Below are 18,858 nucleotides of genomic sequence, written 5' to 3'. Positions count from 1 at the left end.
CCTAAACCCTAAACCCTAAACCCTAAACCCTAAACCCTAAACCCCTAAACCCTAAACCCTAAACCTAAACCCTAAACCTAAAGCCCCGAATACGGCTAACTATAAAGGGGACGTTATAGCCAGTTAAGGTAAGTAAGGCGCGGCCTTCGTCGCTGTGTACGAAACGGGTAAAAAGAGGGCTTCCCACTGGAAATAGACTCTGTAAAACACTACCTCGAGGACTAGTATACCGTACAAGAGAGGTATTCCCTCTAGTATCCGGGGAGGTTATAGGCTATCTAAATACAGCTCCAGTCTAGATATACCCCTTATAGAACTCAATCAGCTATTATAGGGTAATAGGCTACCTACCGACCGGGTCAACGTTACTATTAACTAACCCCTATAACCTAGTAAACGCAGCCTAAGCTTTGTGTATATAAGCTTATACCCGAGTATAAGGACTAGGGGGGAGGTTAGGACAGGGGGGGCGGGAGCTAGTAGGGCGAGGCCTAGATTGTACGAAATAAAGTATTAGTAAATATTCTGATTTAAACAAAGGTCTCACTAGAAGTAGGAAGTAGGAAATCGATATAGGATAATATAGGATATAGCTGTAGGATAAATAGGCTTCGTATAAAGAAGATATTTTAATAAAAATAAAAATAAAAGTGAAATTTGAGATAAAGAGAGAGAGAGAGAGAGAGAGAGAGAGAGAAGTAGGAGGAAAACTAAGGATTAAATATCTGCTGAATAACAATAGAGGAGATTGCTGAATTAGGTAATATTGTTACCTTATACAGCTGTAGAAACTAAATATTACTACCCGAGGTATTTATTGTACGAGATATCAATAATATAATAAGATATTAACAATAGGATAAGGTATAAATAATAGGACAGGGTATTAACAATAGAATAAGCTGTGAATAGACTATAAACCAAACAATCTTAACAGTCCTGCCTTAGGCTTAAATCGTACGAGATATCACCAATAGACGATATATAAACAATAGGATAAGGTATCAACGATAGAATAAGCCGTAAATAGACTATAGATCAAACAATCTTAACAGTCCTACCTTAGGCTTAAATCGTATAAGATATCACTAATAGACGATATATAAACAATAGGATAAGGTATTAACAATAGAATAAGCCGTGAATAGACTATAAACCAAACAATCTTGATAGTCCTACCTTAGGCTTAAATCGTACAAGATATCACCAATAGACGATATATAAACAATAGGACAAGGTATCGCCAATAGGACAATATATAGATACACTATAAATTAAAATATAAATATACTATAGACCAAATAATTTTGGCAGTTATTCTGAAGGTATTGACTGTACGAAAATATTAACAATAGGACAATATATAAATATACTATAAATTAAAATATAAATCTACGAATAATCCCGACTTAAAATATATATTTTAAAATAAAGTCGAAGAGTACTGGCCCTTAGTACGGTCGTACCCTATCAAAAATAATTCCGATTTTCAATCGGCCACTACACCTTTTTAACTTGATCAATTACTCTAAAATTTGAGGACTATAATCTTGATAGTATAGAATAGAACTTTACAAATTTTGAGCTTCGTCCTCGTACGAGAAGCTTTTCCAGTCTACTTATGAAAAGTATTCCAGTCTACTCATAGCCCCACTTTTTCCCACTATAGTTAAGACAAAGTCCTAATTCCAGTCTACTAGACTGCAACCACCCCCATGGGATAGAGAAGGGGTAGATTTATAGCTAGTTCCTCTAGTTTAGTAAAGGGATAGATCGATTAATAAACTATCTTTACTACTTAAGTAGACTTAGTAAGATTTTATAAATAGTTTATAGTAAATAGTAAACAGTAAATATAGTATAATATATTAATATATTATTATATAATCCTCTATATCTAATACCTATATACTTATATAGTAATTAATTAATTATATCGTACTATAGAAGTAGTATATATATTATAAAGATATAGTATAGATATATATATATCGAAGTTTAGACTAGGAATTTAAATATATTAATCTAAATCTATTAATATCTCTCTTTCTAGACTAGCTATAAAGAATCTAAATAGTATATTTTAGGTTTTTAATATAATTATCTAATATCTAATTATCTTAGGAATAGTTAAAAAAATGATATACTTTCCTAGTGGCCGCTATTTAAATTACGTTCCTGTGTAAATACGAATACGATATTATATTTTTACTACTAGGTTACTAAGATAAGATAGATACCGATTTATAAGGGCTCCCGTATTGAAATCTACGGTCGCACCCCACCAAAAAAAAAGATCGATTTTTAACTTAATATTTAACTACCTTCCCGGGTAGCTCTCGATCCCAAATTTTGATAGTAGCTTTATATATAGTTAGAATAGAACTCTATAAATTTTCAGACTAGTCGGAGTACTCTAGACCAGGTATTTATAAGTCAAAATACCTGGTCCCCCCCCCACTTTCCGGGAGCCAATTAAATCACCTAAAATCCGCATACCTACCAGGTATTTGTCGTGGAATAGAGTTAGGATTACTAAGCCCTGCCTTTAGCAATCCCTCTTGCTGAGAGCACTTCCTTGGCGAGGCCAGGGACTCGGCCTCAGGCACCAAGAAGTAAGCAAACCCTGCAAACTGCTTGGGAGCACACCGCCCACAACAACACATCACGTGATGCGTTTCCCCACGGCTTTCCTAATCCGGTCACCCCCGCATTCTAGTGTACTGTGATGCATACATGTTCTATCCCGCACTCCCTCGCATCTCGGAAAGCCACGGTTAAAGCCTGTGCGGAGCTGCTATCGTGCATATGTTGTAGGCTCTTTTAAAGACATCATTTCCCCATTCTATTTGCCTATATTCAACCAGTCTAACACTACTCTGCCCACTTACACTCGGTAATTTTGGCCCATCAAACATCATTGTCTACGTATGTTAACACTTATCTCTTCCCATTTTTCTCAGGTATCGAACAAAATATCGCATTTATCAAAAAAAAATGAGTCTCCGAACAGCTTCCCTCTCGCGGAGGGTGACTTGCTTCCATGCGCCCGCAGTGGACCTCCGACGCTGGCCGTCCTGCAAGGTCCGAGCTTTCTCGATGACCACGCATCGTGATGCGACGTGGGGGTTTATTGGACTGGGACAGATGGGTATGTTATGAGATCTGCAACGAGGACCCGAGGACCTGAGGATCCACGGAACTCGGCTATACAGTGAACCGCGAGCTGTTCGTATTGCATTTACCTAGCTGACTGTCCCAGGCTATCATATGGCCAAAAACCTGCGCGCCAAGATCCCCGTATCTGATACCTTGATCATACGCGATGTCAACCAAGATACCATGAATCGATTCGCTACAGAGGCCCGGGAGACCACACAAAGCAATGGTGCGGGCGTCAATGAAGGCCAAGTTGAGCTCGCTCAGAGTGCGCGCGAGGTTGCCGAGAAATCGGTATGTGATTATCTCCAGTACGGGGAGACTGTCTGATACATCTGCTTATTTCTGTCTTCCATTTAGATTGTTATGGTTACCAGTCTCCCGGAGTCTCGGCATGTTATTGATGTTTACCACTCTATCCTCAAATATGGAGCTCTACCACCGCTCGAGCAAGAGCGTCTCTTTGTCGACACATCTACTATTGACCCCGTCGTATCCAAGGATATCGCAAAAGCTATCCATACCACTCAAGCCGGCCGCTTTGTGGACGCCCCTGTATCTGGAGGTGTGGTCGGTGCTCGTGCAGGAACGTTGTCATTCATGTTTGGTGCCTCTTCAGAGAAACCAGAACTACTCGAACGTATTCGTGGTGTACTCGCTTTGATGGGTAAAAAGGCCTGGCACCTTGGTCAGCCTGGTGCTGGTGTGTCCGGTAAGCTCGCAAATAACTACATTTTGGCTCTAAATAATATCGCCACCGCCGAGGCTATGAACCTCGGTGTTCGCTGGGGACTCGAGCCCAAGATCTTGGCGGAAATGATCAATTCGTCAACCGGTCGTTGCTGGCCCTCTGAGGTTAACAATCCCGTTCCTGGTGTCGTCGAGACAGCCCCCGCGTCACGTGGATATGAGGGCGGATTCGGGGTAAGTCTCATGCATAAGGATCTTCGCTTGGCTCTTGCTGCTGCGGAGCAGTCTAATACTCCTCTTGCCCTGGGTACTCAGGCTCGCGAGGTGTATAAGGCTGTTGAGGAGGAGCACCATGGTAAGGATTTCTCGGTGGTTTACAAGTGGTTGCAGGAGAAGTCTCAGTAAATTCTTGTCGTCTTAAGCGAAGTTTCCTGATGGGCATTGTCCCTTGAGCATCTCCCCCATTTCAGTTCCGCCTGCTGCCTTTTCATAGATATGATTTCGGGATATAGAAATGTGACGTTTAGCATTCTTCTCAATGTGTTTATATCTCTTTGGAGCATATACAATAGTTCTCCTTTCCTTTTTCTCTCATCCTCTCTCTGTTCTTTTGCTCTCATATGAATCAATGCATTGTTTTTCCATAGCGAGTCCACTGTAGATTTCCATATATATTACGCTACTTGAAAGGTGCACTAGATTATAAATTTCAACTTACAAGGATAAAAATCAACGCCTAATTGGCTATGTCGATTCTTCATATATCGACTGTGAAGATAGAAAATCCACGGAATCATACATACTCTTCCGCATAACCCATTTTGGGTCGAAACTTCATAACCCAGGCCCAACCGAGACCGAGTGACTGGGGCGCCATAAAACCCAGTATAGGCCCAGTTCGACCCAGTTTCTACATAAAAAGGGGTCTTGACAGTTGTAAACCAGCTAAATAAGCAGAATTATACACATAATTAGCGTGTTTGCTTAGTTCGTAACCCAATTTGGGGCCCCAGACCCAGTACTGGGTTACCCAGTCCGACACAGATCCATTACTGGGTTGGGTCTGGGTTTTACTGGGTCGTGCGGAAGACTAACCATACATTCTTTACTTCGCAGGCAAACCTATCTATTAGTACTTTAGGATGCAGAATATGATAGTAAGCAGTAGTATAACAGCTGCACACGTCGCTCTTGGTAGCACGGTCCGTGAAGCATTATATTTGATGAAGCTGCTACACCATATGAATTCCCAGCATAAGATTCCAGTTGGTCAGTGACAACGCAGTCACCATCTTGGAGAAATATAAATTCACCAAAGATACCAAATGGGTGGATGCCAAATATCAATCTGTGAAAGGCGATATGAAGAACCGGGTTGAAAATTCGAACCATTGAATACAAAGAAGAATCTAGCTGATGCACTTACAAAACGCTACTAAAAGTGGCATTTGGAAGATTGAGAAACTCTTTGGTATAAATGGTGTCAAAATTATGAAGAGATGATGCTTTGAAACTCCATTTTATGCATGATCCTTTCTATGCAAACCAGAATATTTTTTTTACCATGCATGATCTTTGATGCTCAGTCTAGAGGTATGTTTTGGATGATCCCATCCCCCATATATTGTTTATTGACACCGCGAGTAGTTGTCTGATAGCATGACCTGTATAAATAATTTGGCAACAATTTCTTCTCCTAATTTCTCCCTTCCATAGGAGCAGTAGCCTCCACAACAATTCATGGATTTGCGTTGTTTTCTCTATGAATCCTACAGGGGACTCACTATGAAGAAACGATTTATGATGCCTATCAAGGAGAGCAAACGAACGGAGAAAGCAAGAAAGAGAGGGAAGAGAAGAGAGATTGGGGCTATCTATCTCCAGGATCTGTCACATACTGGGCCCCAGTTGGGTGCCCCAGGCATCTGACACATTTGGTTCCAACTTTGGAAGGTTTGTTCGCTTAGCCAGTAATCAGCAACTCAGGTGGGTTGCATTATTTGGTGGATTATCTACAATATGGATGTATGTAGTGAGCTTGTATATTTTATTTGATTCCCAGACCTAGCATGTAATATATGGATTTATTCTCTATAGGCAGCGAGAACTCGCACAATAGTCTAAATTCCCTTACGGATAGCAAGTATATACTTAGATGAGCCGTGAAATCAAAGGGATATAGTTACATAAAGCTATTTTCGGCTCTATGAGTGATTGTCAGAAAAAAAGGCTGTACCAAACATAAACGGCGATTTTGTGGTATGGAACTAACTGGCTCCATCTGTACTCCGTACATAACATCCATCTTTGTAGACTTCTCTGTGGGATTTTTGGTCGTAGATTTTTCGAGTAAAATGGTGGGAAAAACTACAGCCATTTTACCACTAGACTAGACTTCCGCACGACCCAGTTTGGGTCGAAGGTCTCGACCCAGAACCCAACCCAGTCTGGGTCTGGGTCGAAACCTTATAACCCAGGCCTAACCCAGACCCAGTGACTGGGGCCCCAGAAAACCCAGTATAGCCCCAGTTCGACCCAGTTTCTGTATAAATTATGGTATAAATATTTAAATAATATACTGTTATTTTCCCCTGTTATGGTTTCTACATCGAAATACTACACTCTCTACCAATAAGGAAAAGGAAATTTTAAGAAATTACCTCGTTCTTCAAAGCAATATATCTGGTTCAAGATTAATTACTTCTTCAAATACTTTATTTTATATAGAAAGGTGGTATGTGTTGGCTGCTGGTTTTCTTAAGCGTACGATAGCATTCTATTTAAAATACAAAGTATACCCCAAGTTGTAGATATATATATTCAATATATATCAATATAATATATATTTTTATCTATAGAGTAAAATAATTTTTGAATTTATTTATTTCTCTTCTTCTGTTTAATTTTAGAGCTTATATAACTATAGATAGATATCTAGTAAACCTTTATATTCAAAACTACTTACTACCTCTTAATCTACTTGGTATATACGACTTGAAGGGAGGGTAGGAAGAAATATTTTGAGAAGGATTAATAGAACTAGGGTGGGAATTGGGGTTTAACTGGGGTTTTACTGGGTTTACTAGGTTCTTACCGGGTTAAATAGGTTCTTACTGGGTTCTTACTGGGTTAAATAGGTTATAACTGGGTCTTGACTGGGTTATCTTAGGGGTATTTCTTTAGACCTATATAATTTTAGTATAATAGACCAATCAACAAGAGTAGGATGATTTACTATATTTGATATATCAATATTCCTAGACACTTCTATAACTTTAGTGTATTTCTTCCTTTGTACGTTAAAGAATTTCTCCCCTTATATCCCTTTGTATATATTATATATCATTCTTATATTATATCTTAAAGCTAACTTTCCGACTTTATATCGTCGCTCTATAGTGGTGATCTTAACGATCTCTTATATATTTCAACTGGATAAGTCACACTATCCGTAAGTTAACATACAATCGACTCAAACTTCCGAAGACCAGATAATCCCCTCCTAATCCCCCCTTTATTGAAACGCGTTAGACCCGACCGTAGGAAAGGGTTTATTCTATACGATACAATATTATATAACGATTTTGTGGACTAGTGGTTAGAGACTAACTACGGGAGGAAAAGTAAGCTTAAATAGGATTCGAACCGCTATACAGAGATCTAGAATAGCTACTATTAGGTAGCTTAGGGTATTAATAGCGCACTAAAGGTTATATATAAGCGCTGTAGGAAGATCCTAGAGTATCCTTATACACTAAGCCCGAACAGTATAGGTAAAGCGCAGTATTATAGTATATTAACTATCCAGAAACATCGGAAAACGGCTGGTTATTTACAGTCGGAAAAGGGGAAGAAAGCAGAGATTATAAACTTCCTACAAAGAGAGGTATATTTTATATTATAAAACTAAGTAACTATACTAATTTATTATTATTCTAGGGAGAGGTTTCAGTAAGTATACCCTTCTTATAAGAAGATTGGGAGGAGGATCTCCTCCAATTTCTTACTCTTAACCGGCTCCTATTCTATCTGATCGAGTATCTATTATTCAAATATATTATCAATAAAGCTCGTTCCGCCCTATCCCCTCCAGTGATCCTATCTACCGATACTATCCGTCGCCGATTAGGTAGTCTAGTCAAAGACCGGTAGCAGCGTATCCTTCGTACGCTACCTTCTGGCTCAAAGATATCTATTGCGCTTAACTGCTGGATATCTCTATTCTCGCAGGTATTTATAGCTATTACTGGCTATTTTATTAACAGTGATTGGGTATATCGTGAGGTACTACTTAGGTTTAAGCCGCTTTATAGTATATATACCGGCTCTTACCTAAGTAGTGTTCTTATAGAAACCCTAGTGGAGTATAATATTGAAGATAAAGTATTTAGGTTAATAACAGATAATATATCAAACAATAAGATATTAGCTACTGCTCTCTAATAGGCTTTGTTAGATAATACTATTATCACCCGAATACTATATCTTACCCACGTTATCCAGCTCAGCCTAAATCAGCTTCTTACTCGGATCAAGGCAGTTCTATTAAATAAATCAGCCGAGATAAGGTGGATAGAGAAGCAGTTAAGGCTAGCCTAAGAAAATACGAAGCAAAGTCAGATCTCCTCTACACTAAACAAAGTCCGTTATCTTGCGATTTACGTCAATATAAGTCCCTAGCGCAGAGAGATCTTTTACAATCTTCAGATAACTAATATCAAGATCGTTCCAATCTAAGATATAAAGACACGATAGAATTCTACGTTCCTTATACTTCGCTGGGTAAAGAGGCTACGTGCTATCTTCTCTTTATTCTGTACAGAGTATGATTATAAGGAGATACTACTCAGCGAGTAAGAGTGGCGTTAGATCGACTATCTTCTTTGTATTACCGAGCCCTTCTTTGATTATACAACACAGCTATCAAAGACTCGAGATATCACTGCCCACTATATATTCAAGATCTACAATAAACTATTCGATTATCTTAAGCGATCACAGGTACAGCTACACCGAAAGTGTATCCTATAGAAGAAACAGATACTAGAGGCCCTTGAAGCTAGTCGGTCTAAGCTTAATAAGTATTACTCCTAAGCTAATGATCTTCGAGGGAATATCTATACAATCAGTACAATACTTACACCGGTGAATAAATTCAAATTCTTCCTCTCCAGTGATTGGGATCAGAAATAGCGAGATACCTATCGACTTGCTTTTAAATAAGCCCTTATTCTATATTAAGTATAAGTTAGAACAAGCAGTCATAATCTACAAAGCTATCTAACGATAGCCTATCTAAGCTTAAGGCTAGAGGAGATACTTAATAGAAGGGATATATAACCACGAGCTATTACTGATGAAATCAGTCAATATCTTGATAGCGGTAAGTAAATATAAAGAGTATATACAATAATAATACTAATATATATATAGATACTGTTTCTGTTAGGCCGCTTACTTTCTGGAAAGAGCACTAGGCTCGCTTTCCGGCTATTGCTGCCCTTACGCGAGATACACTCTTATTTCCAGTAACTGGCGCAGGAGTTAAACGCCTCTTTAATACCGCTCGAGATATTTGTCACTATCGTCGTAGTAGAATAAAGAGTGAGACTATCGAGGTATTAATAATATTTCTTTGTACAACGAAATTTAATATAGAGGAGTAGGAAGCAACACTTCTTAAGAAATTCTTCTCCTAGGATAAGCTTAAGGCGGTAAAAGAGGAGAGGGAAGAGAAGCTTAGTGAGATTGAGGTTGATCTAATTAGTGATACAGAGGAGTAGGAGGATAAACCGGAAGATAAACCAGGGGATACAATTGAGGTTGTAATTAAGGATAGACCAGAGGATATACCGGAGGAGAGGCCCTTACCTATAAGTGAATATAGTCGTCCTTGCTCGCTATCATTACCACTAACCTGTACACAGACACGAGTATCAGGGAGAAAACGTAAAAGCAGGGAAGATGATTTATTTGAATACTATTAGCTTGCTTGACAAAGAATCCTCAATTATACGTATCTCTTTTACCCTTTTTACAAATAAAATTAGATATAATCAAGTAAAGTAAATACTCAAAATTACCGCGAATAAATATATAAGTTATACATTTAGAATCCTTAGTATGTTTGTTTAGTTTGTAACCCAGTTTGGGGCCCCAGACCCAGTACTGGGTCGAAGGGTTCGACCCAAAACCCAACCCAGACTGGGTTGGGTCTGGGTTGGGTCTGGGTTTTACTGGGTCGTGCGGAAGACTACACTAGACCATAACAAAAAACTAAGGTTCCTGTTTAGTATATACATAGCCATATCCAATCCGACAAAAATACCCTGTAACCTGGCCATCCACGGGTGTGTATTCTCCATTTTATTTGACAGTGATCAAGTCCACCTGGGTATGTACTACGGAGTAGGTACGGAGTACGAAGTAGTACTTGCCTAGATGCCTAAATATCCCAGATTTCAAGGTGACAAAAAACAAATACCTACAGGACTGAATCAATATGACACAGACCCCAATAAGCAAAGTACATATGTACCCAAGGAACCTTGAAAGTTCACCTTTTCAAATAGCTGTGGGCAAAATTAAGTTGTTCCATGCAAATCTCTATGTTCACCGAATTTTCAGGTGTTGAAACTATTTGCAGGAAAAATGACGCTGTTGCGACCGAACAAATCTCCATATATAGCTAGCCCGGGGCTTTATGCTCTCTGTATCCTCCCCCACTAGCTCCAGTGTAGCGAATTGTCCTGAGACTGAGCTCGCGCTTGCTTCCGCACTGTTTTCTACAGTTTCGACTGCTACAGAAGGAGGAATTGGATCATAAACACCTGGAATTGGGGAATATAGGGATTTGTATGGCTAGGAATAGGTTCGCAGCGATTAAGGGGAATGTTTACAATACATGGTATGGAGATATATAAAAGCGGTCTGAAATAAGGCATACTCCAGGCATTTCAGCTTTGTCGGCGCAGATACACCAGGATACCGGAGGATTTATTAATCCTAAGTATACAGTAATATTTCTTATATAATCAGGACAGTATAAATTGCCAGGAAGTCAATACAGCAATACGGAGAGTTGAATACCATTGATTGGACCCATACATTTCCACCATACGGAGTAGTCGGACAGTTATAAGCCCGGTTCGCACTGAATAAGACTACTATATCGGTATATAGTACCTAGCAACTTGCTAGAAACTGTCTTATAAACCTCCACGAAGCCACTCCGCAGAAAGTCATCCCTTGTTTCATATCAAAACAACACAGCATCCAGCAATAGAAACAGTATCGATTCTCTCCGCTATAAAGGGCGATAAACTGAAGGATACACCGCAATGGCTTACCTGGTTTGCGAAGGTGCAGCTATACGCAATGCAAAAAAATGTCTGGGATCACTATAACCCGGATACCCCGTCAACTGAACGACCTGATACTCTAAAGGAACCGGTATAACCAGAATATCCTGAAGAGGGCACCGAAACAGATCGAAGGAAATAGAGAGACTAAGCAGATATATATAAAATAAGCTATACTCGATAGGAGAAGTAAGTAAAGGGACTGAGTGATATAAATAAATATATCCTTACCTATCTTGACCCAGTACACTACCTCGCACTGATTATATATCGTATACCGTATAATAGACTTATATATCTAAAGTCTCGGTTCGCTCGATCGACCGCGTATAAGGAGGAAATCCGAATAAGTTGGAAAGTGTTTACAATACAGAAGCCGACTGGAGATATCGATAAGTGGCTCTAAAAGTAGAACTCGCTAAGGGAGTAAGCGGTTAGTCTTAGTATTAAGGACGGAGATACTAATAGGGACTTCCTATACACCGTGAAAGAAGTTCTACCTATATAGTGGTAAGGTAAATACTAGGAAATAGTGATAGAAAAGAAGGTATATAATACCCGAGATCTCCTTAAATTATTCCGCGCGATAAATCGCGAGATAGGAGTATAGGTAGTGTTATCAACCACTCCTCTAAAAGGCGCTTTCTCGACCTAGTAAGGTTACTAAGAGGCGAAACCGGAAATAAAGTAAAAGAAGCTTCCGTTTAAGAAGAGACACTGCCCTTATAGTAGCTTACACCCGAAGTATAAAGTTGCTACTTACTGGCTCCTAAACAAAGCGATTCGGCTAGAAGGGTATACCCTAAACGAAGGGAAACTAGAGAAAGTAAAGAAGAAGTTAGGAAAGGACTACGCTTAGAAGCAATAGGTGGATAAAGTAATAGCTAAAGCTCAGTAAGCTTAGTAAGTATAGGAAAAACCAGCCGAATCCGCTAACTAAGTTAGCTTTATAACCACTTTTCGAAGTAAGCTAAGTGAAGCTATATAGATTAGTAAGCACGTACTCTCTGTGGTAAAGGTAGGTAAGCCCTCCCTCTATAACCGGTGGATTCTTGATACCGGATTAAGTATATATATCTATAATAACCGAGCCCTATTCGTCGACTTTACACCTGATATAATTGACCTAATAACCGGAGATAGTACTATATAGGTGCTAGGGAGAGGTAAAGTTAGACTTTTAGGGAGATACCCAGTAAAGGGAAGGATAGAGATTACCTTAAGCGACGCTCTATACTTACTAAGTTTCTATACGAGTCTCGTATCGTACGCGATACTAAAGAAGAAAGGCGGCCTCTAGTACCAATATATAAACTGTATACAGGACCTAAATAATAGACCTATCGTCTATATAAACCTATAGGATCAATTCAATCTCTGGATCTTTAATAAGCTAGGCGAGGCTCCGCTACAACAAGTATATACTGTGTAGTAAGTACAACGGAAATCAGTGAAGCCACAGGAATTAAGGGCTTCCTCTGAAATTTGGTACCGACGCCTAGTATATATTTAACCGCGGACCGTAGTAAAGCTTACTACTATAGTAGACGGTGTTATTCTTAACGATAAAGGAGGAGTAAGCACAGAGTAAGAATCTCTATATTAGACCTATAAGATAGGAAGTGCTCCGAGGTAGATTTCAAGACGATAAGTTAGATATACCTTTAGACGTTTTAGAAGGGTATATTTCGACCTAATTTAGCTGCAGCCAGCCTACAATAAGCACCGCTGGATATCCTACTTCTACCTAGAAGGACCGAGATTCCACTAGATTATAACTCACGAAGTGAAACCTAAATATTAATTGGCTATTAACCAGTTTGTACAACTTATAAGAAATCAGTGGAAGCTACCAATTAAGGCCTTCCACTATAACAATAAAGCAGCAGCTGGTAGAGCAGCGGAGTATAGTCTTATAAGCGATAGTATCCTAATATATTACTCCCCCCTAGGGTACTTAGAGATAAATAGGTATACTGAGAGATTAGGTAGAATAATTATCACCTAGATATATATACTCGCCCTCGAAGGGAACCTCCTAAAGGAGCTATAGCCGGAGTTCGTAAGCGCCGCTGTATAGTTATTAAATCGTATACTAACGTATATCGCTGCCGAGAATCGGTGGGTAGTACTATAGGAGGAAGTAAGGAAGGAAGTCGCACTATAGGCGCCGAGGATAAACCTATCAAATATTAGGTTATATAGAAGCTTAGTATACTGCAGTATTGAGAAGTAAGTACAGTCCGATAAGATAAACCTATATATAGAGATTGGCTTCGTGGTAGGATACCTTACCTCGAATATCTAGAAGATCTGGTTCCTATATAGTGGGAAAGTGAGGTATATTAGGGATACAGTTATTGATAAGACACGAAAATATACCCCTAATTATAAGAAATATCAGCCTATCCCACTACCAGCTATAACGGGACCACAGGAACTCACTGTTAAGGAGGTCGCACAGGTGATAAACCACTAAATTACTAGTTAAGAGGAGACTAGTATAATAGAAGAGAGGACTCAGGATCTACAGGAAGTATAGGAGCCTCAGTAAGTATAGCAGTAAGAGGAGGTTCCGCAGTAAGTAGAGATCTAAAAGATAATAGTTAACTAACGAGGGACTACCCTAGTCTAGGGGGTAGGTAATAGGTTATATTGGCCGACCCTAGACCCTCTACTATAAGTACTACTAGGTTCCTTTCCGATTGAACAGCCCCTACTACCACTACCAATCACCCCACCGTAGGAGTAAGAGAGGTATACTGGCTCTGGTTAGGGGGTAGATACCGAGGGAGATCAAAGGGACTAGATCCAGTAAGAAGAAGCGGATCTTAAAACCACTGAAGACGAACTAGAGAAGTAACTTTAGGTAGAGCTACTAGCTCCGAGAAGAGAGATAATCGGAGATATAGATACCAGTAATATACTCAGTGGTAGGCGTAGACGCTAAGTAAGGTAGGAAAAAGACTTCGCCTACGCGATAAGCACTACCTAAGAAGTAGAACCACCGGCGCTACTCTATACTTTTACCGCTGGCTTATACGCTGAGAAACCAGACACTTACCGCCACCGAGACGACCTCCTACTACCGCTAAAATACTAGAAGGATATAATAAACCACCTATTTCAGGAAGGTTTTCTCGCAGCGATAAGGAAGGAGATTAACTCCCTCTCTGAAAAGGGGACTTTTAAGGTTATTAAGAAACTAAGAGACCGAGGGAAGCAGATTCTCCCTCTTTTATAGGTGTTCTTATACAAATTTGACTAGGATAGGTACCTTTTGAAGCTTAAGGCCTGTATCTGTGTGCGCGGAGACCTTAAAACTATCTCTTACGAGGAAAAGAGAGCTACTACACTAGCAGTAAGGACAGCGAGGATAATTTTTACCTTAGTTACTGCCTTTGATCTTAACCTAAGACAGAGAGATACTGTTACCGCGTTCCTAAACAGTAAGTTAGACTAAGAGACGTATACGTATATATCTAAGGGATTTCAAAACCTAGGTAAATACTGGAAGTTACGTCGCGCGCTATACAGTCTACGGATTTCACCACAACTTTAGCAGTAAGAAGCAGTAAGCGTACTCCGTAAGCTAGGTCTACAGTAAGTGCCAGAAGACCTATACGTTTTTATAGGAAAAGGACTACTAGTTTTCTTCTATATAGATAATATCCTAATCGCTAGTTATACTAATATAAAGGCGTAGGCACAGCAATTAGAGCGAGATCTCGAAGTACAAAGTTCGAGAACCACGGGTTCATTCATAAGGTCAGCATGGTGATCTGGAAAAGGAATGTCTCGATATCCAACTAAAAAGGTTGCAGAATGGAGCTTCATTCAGCTATAATAGCAAGCCTCCAGCATGTAAATAGCTGCCACGATGTTGTTCGAAAGGTCAGGGCTAACCGAGCACTATCTAGACACAAATTTCCTTGCATTTGGTGGACATGCATGGAATGTAATTCGTTCTGAGTGCGATCAGATTCTCTTTGAACATGCTGGAGATAGCGGCGTCAAAGCGTTCGATGGAGTGAAAGTCAATAAAATTGAATTTCTGCCCACAGGTTGCCAGGAAGGCCATGGTAATTCGAATCAAGGACGGCCCGTCTCTGCCTCCTGGACACGCAAGGACAACACCGCCAGCGGTACGATTCGATTTCAGTACCTGGTGGATGCGAGTGGGCGGGCGGGTTTGGTCAGTACTAAGTATATGAAGAATCGCCGATATAACGAAGGTCTTAAGAATATTGCGACCTGGGGTTATTTCGAGGGAGCTGGAACGTATGGCAGGGGTACTCCTGCAGAAGGGGGTCCGTTCTTTCCCCGACTACAAGGTAATATGTGCACAAATATCTGAGTTAATGTAATATTAAAGCAACCTGCTAAAATTCTGTGCTCTTAGATGGGAGCGGCTGGGCGTGGTTTATTCCTCTCCACAACAATACAACATCTGTTGGCGTGGTCATGCAGCAGACCAGTTTCACAGCCAAGAAGAAGCAGATGGCATCACCCACCACGCGTGAGTTCTTTCTGCAACACATGAACGATGCTCCAATGATTTCCGAACTTCTAGAAAATGCCACACTCGTGTCCGAGGTCAAATCGGCCACCGACTGGTCGTACAGCGCCTCATCTTACGCCAGTCCCTATATCCGCATAGTCGGAGATGCCGGATGTTTCATTGACCCTCTTTTCTCGTCGGGCGTGCATCTAGCGTTCACTGGGGCCCTCTCTGCCGCCGCCTCTATCTGTGCGGTAATCAAGGGCGACTGCACCGAGCAGACGGCTGTTATTTGGCACTCGGAGAAGATTCGGGAGGCATATACAAGGTTTCTGCTTGTGGTTACCAGCGCGTATGCACAAATCACGGGACAGGAGCGTCCGGTGTTGAATGAGTATGATGAGACAAACTTTGATCGAGCTTTCAGTTTCTTCCGACCAAGTAAGTCTATTCCAAGTTTGTATCCGTTTCATACCAGCGACTTCAAGACCCGTGATGCTAATCCCGGCTAGTTATCCAAGGGACTGTGGAGATCGGTGGAGGAAAGCTGAGTTCTCAGGACGTGGCCGATTCAGTGGAGTTCTGCATGCGAGTCATCCGTAAGGTGGATGGCACTACAGAAATGGCTCCAAACGGAGAAATGCTCCCTGAAGATGAACATGGCGAGTTAACGTGCGATCGCATCAAGAAAGCGGAACTCAAGTCAGATCTCAACAAATTCCGCGTTGATGTTGTAAATGGGATGACCGTCAATCTTCAACGGGGAGCACTAGGACTGGTTCGAGCAGCTTGATAAGATAGCAGGGATCATTGAAGGTGATAGGGAAACAGTTAGGCAAGATGGATTGGCTAGTGGGAATTTTACTAGTCGAAATTCCTCTAAAACCGTAAACATTCCACACGAAGAAAGCATATGGAATGACGGATAAAACGCTAAGAGTAAATTATCTACCACTTCCATAACTATTCAATTCAAAGGCTCAATGACAAATGATTTAGAAGCAATGTATCACGATAACCATAATTTGGATATGTATTTTGCGAGACTGCCGATATTGAAATTATGCAATCACAGAGAATAATATGTAGAAGACTGGCAATCAGACTAGGGGGTTTTAGATCATGGATCTCAATGGAGACTACTTCTTGGTAGCTATTCCACGATGGCCTGCATATCCAGGCCAGCTGGGAATCCAGCTGTAACAGGCTGTTTATATTAGACCCGATGGCATAATGCAAAATTCAGTTCTCTCTCAGCAGCTCGGCTTGTAATTGTTCACAGAACCCATGTCCTACACTGCCTTTATGCAGCCAATTATAATGATTCCGTATGAGTTGTAAGCTATTTTGGATAATTGATATTACGTATATTTGGTCTCGAGGTACGGAGTAAACTGATAGACCATAATGCAGATTAAAACGGCGCTTTATTGTCCACAAATCTTTATTTATCATTGACAGAATCTGCCCGGACCGCCTCAAGCACCGCTTGTCGATGAAGACCAGCTGTTTCTGGCCGCCACACCCGTACCAGGTCAAGTCCCACGGACCCGAGCAATTCTCGGAACTGTGCCTCTGTTCGTTCGAGGGAAGAACATAAGGCCATCATATTGAAATCCATGATCGTATCTGATAAATGGACCTTCGCCGCATCATCTGGTAACACACGGTCGTGAATCAGGAGCACAGAGTCTTTGCCCATGGCATTGCGGATATGCTGCAGGATGCTCCGCGCCTGAGCGTCCGGCCAATCATGCAGGACACGGCCCAGAAAGTAGACATGTGCCCTTGTCACGGGTTGGGGCTCAAAGAAGTCATACGGCATAGCCTTCACTGTCTGCGTGGCGGGGACGGTTATCTGGAGTTCCGGGAGCATGCTCTGGATAACGCCGGGTACATCCTGGAGGGTAAAATGGCCCTGTAGAGATGGAAGCGTATCAAGCAAAATGCGGATTTCATGGCCAATGCCACCTCCGACATCTACCAGTTGGAGCTCTTCATCAACAGGAGAGCTGGTGCTCAAGAATCGTTGGAATCGCTGCTCGACGGGGAATATTTGGGTCCATCGCGCGGAATTGTCACGTTCAACACCGGCCTGCATTGTACGGTTGAAGGCATCCATTTGAGATGGGCGCGACTTCATCCAGTTGAAATAATGCTCATTTGTGTCAAAGACATATTGAAAGGGTCCTGCATAGGCGTTTTCGGGAGATCTGTATTGGTTGTCCCTTAAGTATTCAGGAAGTTTCGCGAATATTTGGAAGTGAATGTCACTGGTAGTATCCGTGAAGAATTAGAATACTGATCAGCTTAGGATAGCGCAGTAATTTCTCTGGATATGTATCAAGGCTTACAAGTTCATTATGATCCGGCTTGCCAAGTAGCCACCCGGAGCGAGATCCTTCACCATGGGGCCGGGGCTATAGGTACCTCCTAGGGTGACATTGAAGATACCAGACGCTGTCAATGACCGCAAAATACGGCCTGGTTATTTGAATCAGTTATCTGCTGGCGGAAATTGGCAGGAGGAACTGTGGCTCTCTTACAAATAAGCAATGGATCTCCACCTGTGTGCGATGCTATTTCGTCGCTCGTAAATTCCTCTTTACCGGAATTATGGACGAAATCAAAGATGCCCAAGTTGATGGCGACGCGGGCGGCTACGATTGGGGATATCTACTCGGCGTCAATACATCGAATGCATATACTCATTACACCAGTGATATATTTACCGCAACAGTGGCTTTCTCTAATCTTGAGTTTGGGTGTTCGATAATTGCAGAAAGCTTTTCACATGCCCGCAACAGCTCTACTCGCTCCTGAAGGTCAATCGTAGGCTGGCTGGAAAGGGCCTCTGCTGTCTCACAGATAGAAGTGGCGAGTCTTGTAAGATCCATCGCTGCACGGTGGGGATGATAAAACCCGAATGATGGATGGATTACTGGCCATTTGGGGGTAGGCAACAGACTGTCATTAAACATAATCTCACATAAACTACCTTACGAATACGAATATTTTCGATAAAAAACACAGAAGATACATACGCAGTAATACATACAACATATTTGGCAGCTGTGATCCCGGATATGACCTGTCAAATGCACATGAGATCACACGGTCCAACAGAAAGGGATATGTCATACGGAG

The 18,858-nt window shown here is 41.1% G+C and overlaps 3 protein-coding genes across 3 annotated transcripts; 2 read left to right on the top strand and 1 right to left on the bottom strand.

Annotated features, from left to right (window-relative positions):
- Nucleotides 1–2,997: 2,997 nt before the first annotated feature.
- Nucleotides 2,998–4,254, top strand: N7479_011518 (Dehydrogenase multihelical; the record flags this gene model as incomplete). Its single annotated transcript, XM_057259209.1, has 3 exons — nucleotides 2,998–3,151; nucleotides 3,263–3,453; nucleotides 3,520–4,254. The coding sequence occupies 3 exons, from the start codon at nucleotides 2,998–3,000 to the stop codon at nucleotides 4,252–4,254; spliced, it is 1,080 nt and encodes a 359-aa protein (XP_057106667.1).
- A 10,836-nt stretch (nucleotides 4,255–15,090) lies between these two features.
- N7479_011517 (NAD(P)/FAD-dependent oxidoreductase) lies at nucleotides 15,091–16,504 on the top strand (the record flags this gene model as incomplete). Its single annotated transcript, XM_057259208.1, has 3 exons — nucleotides 15,091–15,544; nucleotides 15,613–16,152; nucleotides 16,224–16,504. 3 exons carry the CDS (start codon nucleotides 15,091–15,093, stop codon nucleotides 16,502–16,504), a joined length of 1,275 nt encoding a protein of 424 aa, XP_057106666.1.
- Nucleotides 16,505–17,155: 651 nt separating this feature from the next.
- On the bottom strand, nucleotides 17,156–18,608 carry N7479_011516 (uncharacterized protein; the record flags this gene model as incomplete). Its single annotated transcript, XM_057259207.1, has 4 exons — nucleotides 17,156–17,924; nucleotides 18,066–18,195; nucleotides 18,258–18,387; nucleotides 18,444–18,608. 4 exons carry the CDS (start codon nucleotides 18,606–18,608, stop codon nucleotides 17,156–17,158), a joined length of 1,194 nt encoding a protein of 397 aa, XP_057106665.1.
- Between the last annotated feature and the right edge of the window lie 250 nt (nucleotides 18,609–18,858).

Source organism: Penicillium vulpinum (genome assembly GCF_028829585.1).
Source record: "Penicillium vulpinum strain IBT 29486 chromosome Unknown utg000004l_segment0_segment0, whole genome shotgun sequence".
Lineage (NCBI taxonomy): Eukaryota > Fungi > Ascomycota > Eurotiomycetes > Eurotiales > Aspergillaceae > Penicillium > Penicillium vulpinum.
Note: the sequence above shows the minus strand (reverse complement) of the source record. Positions and strands in the feature narration are given on the sequence as shown.